This window comes from Limulus polyphemus, unplaced genomic scaffold (genome assembly GCF_000517525.1).
Source record: "Limulus polyphemus unplaced genomic scaffold, Limulus_polyphemus-2.1.2 Scaffold1315, whole genome shotgun sequence".
Taxonomy (NCBI): domain Eukaryota; kingdom Metazoa; phylum Arthropoda; class Merostomata; order Xiphosura; family Limulidae; genus Limulus; species Limulus polyphemus.
The window spans coordinates 254,708-257,955 of NW_013666925.1; the positions used below are offsets into that span (position 1 = coordinate 254,708).

A 3,248-nucleotide genomic window follows, 5' to 3' on the forward strand; every position below is an offset into this window, starting at 1 on the left:
TTTAAATTCTGTGGTTTACTTTTCTCACGCTAGCGAGGTTTGTCTCTGTCTGCTGTACGTTGTAATTGGCTTCTTTAAATTTACGTTCTTTTGCCATCAAAATTTTTCCTTTGTTTCGCAACTACTAAGTCAATCAGGCTGTTTGAGTATTGTATGCAGTTTTAAGCGATCCTCACAGGGATTTGAAGCACAACTGGAATCCAGTATGTAGTTACAATTATGTGGCGTAATTACTTTCTTCCGTTATCTTATATTCTTTTTCTTTCTCTCTCTCAAAGCGGCTTATGTAACAGGAAATTAATACCGTTTGCTAAGTAATTAAAACGTTGAAGTATCTCAATATTAGTTACAGTACGAGACTCTTCAGAGTCAACGCCGTGAAGCCAACATTTGGTCGAAGATGCTGCTTATTAGCAGTAAAGCATGTATATTAGAAAATATACGATTAATTCAGTCATCAACTTCCATTAAACTCTACAATTTGTTTAAGCGCAAAACTACTCAATAGGCTATCTGCGCTGTGCCCACAAGAAGTATTTACCCTCCAAATTATAGCGTTATAAGCCTTCAGGGTTACTGCTTATCCACTGGTTTGTGGGAGGGGTTGAATTGATATTAGAAACTACGATAGATTGATTGAGAACATGAAATTAAAACGGCATTATTCTAAAGTATAGTCGACTATATAATATTGTTATTAGTAGATATAAATCTTAGCAAGATTTCGCTAGATATAACATAGTAATTAGTCTTAGCAATATTTAAAAGCGATTTAGCAAAACGTATAGTCGGCTAGATAACACGGTAATTAGTTGATGTAAATCTTAGCAAGATAGGTAATTTATTAGAACGCATAGACAGTTAAATAACACGGTAGTTAGTTGATGTAAATCTTAGCAAGATAGGTAATTTATCAGAACGCATAGACAGTTAAATAACACGGTAATTAGTTGATGTAAATCTTAGCAAGATAAGTTATTTATCAGAACGCATAGACAGTTAAATAACACGGTAATTAGTTGATGTAAATCTTAGCGAGATAGGTAATTTATCAGAACGCATAGACAGTTAAATAACACGGTAATTAGTTGAGTTAAATCTTAGCAAGATAGGTAATTTATCAGAACGCATAGACAGTTAAATAACACGGTAATTAGTTGATGTAAATCTTAGGAAGATAGGTAATTTATCAGAACGCATAGACAGTTAAATAACACGGTAATTAGTTGATGTAAATCTTAGCAAGATAGGTAATTTATCAGAACGCATAGACAGTTAAATAACACGGTAATTAGTTGATGTAAATCTTAGAGAGATTTCAAAGCGATTTTTAGGGCGCTCGACTCCCAAGCTGTGGGTCGCAGGTTCGAATCTCGTCACCGAACACATAAGCTCTTTCAGCCGTGGGGCATTATAATGTTACGAGAGAAAAAAAATCTAGACCTTTAAACAGTTGAGAAGTATTATAAACCATATTATCTTCAATATTTTAAAAGCATAATTAATTTCCATATGGAACAACAGTTATTGCTACTACAGTGTGCTAAAGTTACGAATGCCCTATTTTACTGTTGTTAGCTTGAAGCTTTATTCTTTTTCAAAGCTAACAAACATTCAAAGTTCTCAAGAAGGGCGATACTATAAATGTGAGTTCAGCCAATAAATTCATAGTTAAACAAAGAGAAAGTGGTGAAAAATAAACGTCAGGTTAACAGAAATTATTAACCTTCGAAGAGGCGGATCAGAGATTTATATATAAGTTAGCATATACTAGGAGTTATATCTTTTTGAAAACTAATAATGAGAACGATAGCCAACATAGGTAATCTAGAATTGTGGGATACCACATTAGGACTTTAGCCTGACTTGAAATGACTATGTAAAATATTTACAGAAGACTAACGCAGGGTTAATGGAAACGGTCAGATTGTATGACTTTATTTCATATTAGCAGACACGTTACTTAAATCAGAGCAACAGAGGTAATTATAACTTGTCATCTAGAAATCAGCTAAATCATACATAAATTAGTAACACACCATTGTGTTTCAGAAAATCTTACCATTAAAGGCTGACATTGACTACTCGACTCAAGAGGTGCAGCAGGGTTGCCAGATGGACTCCCTGAAGAAATCTTTCTTGACTTTGGACTTCGTGGGCAAGCCCTGGAGGTGTCACAATCACCCGCGTGCTTCAACATTAAGGACGATATAGTACAGCATGCGCTGGAATGCTTGTCGACACTGGCAGCTAAAAAAAGAAAACAGAGAAAAGTTGAAAGGTTGGTTGGTTTTGTTGACATTCGCGTAAAGATACTCAAAGTTTAGTTTGGTTGTTGTTAAGCTGTACAATGGACTATCTGTGCTGTGCCCACCTAGGATATCGAAATCCGGTGTTTAGCGCTATACGCCTTCAGATTTATCGTTAAGCCACTGGTGGGGGGCGCTACTCTAGGGCTATCTTCGCTAGCTGTCCCTAATTTTGAAGTGCTAGACTAGAGGAAAAGCAGCTAATCAACATCACAAACCAACAACTCTTGAGTTACTCTTTACCGACGAATTGTGGGAATAATGATGATGCTGTTATAATCTGTCTGTTTGAAAGATACGATATATTTAGGCTTAGCGAATATACTAAGCTAGGCCAGTGATAATATATTATTGAGATGATACAAATCCTTCCATATTGAATATATTGTATTTAAGTAACACACAAAATATAAAACTTATTATTTATTAAAAATATACTATCAGATACTGGACTACACTCGCAATCGGTAATATGGAACAGAAAAATCGTATTATGTTGTAGTTCAAAATAAAGGCAACATTATACGAAAGGAAGACAAATGGGAAGTTTAGCATATATCTTCTACGAGGTAATACGAATAAATCTCGCATTGAAATAAAATATGGATAGAATTTATTATATAAATGTATTTAGAATATAAACATAATTAAAGAGATTCCAGATGACTGTGAAAGTTTTCGATGGATATCTGTCACTCAATGTTCGCAGTTAGATCTCCTGCATCAGCCTTTGGTTCCTATTGCTAGTTCTTTTATCAGCACATCTGTATCCACCTGATGTGCTACGTTACCCTTAATGCTTTCTTCAGTCAGGACTTCTGGGATAATGGTCAGAATTGTTGCCAGGAGATTAATAAATGTTTTGTTGCTACAGGTTCTAATTTTGTCCCTTGTAACATTTCACTTTCTCGAACCTGTTCTTTCTTTTTTTTTTTTTTT

At 34.7% G+C, this 3,248-nt stretch overlaps 1 protein-coding gene across 1 annotated transcript in view; it reads right to left on the bottom strand.

The window, feature by feature from the left end:
- Positions 1-3,248, bottom strand: part of LOC106463063 — a 63,892-nt gene that overhangs the window by 21,178 nt on the left and 39,466 nt on the right. The window contains exon 5 of the mRNA XM_022390472.1: positions 2,063-2,250. Within this exon, the coding sequence (XP_022246180.1) occupies positions 2,063-2,250 (188 nt within the window). The remainder of the gene's footprint in view (positions 1-2,062; positions 2,251-3,248) is intronic.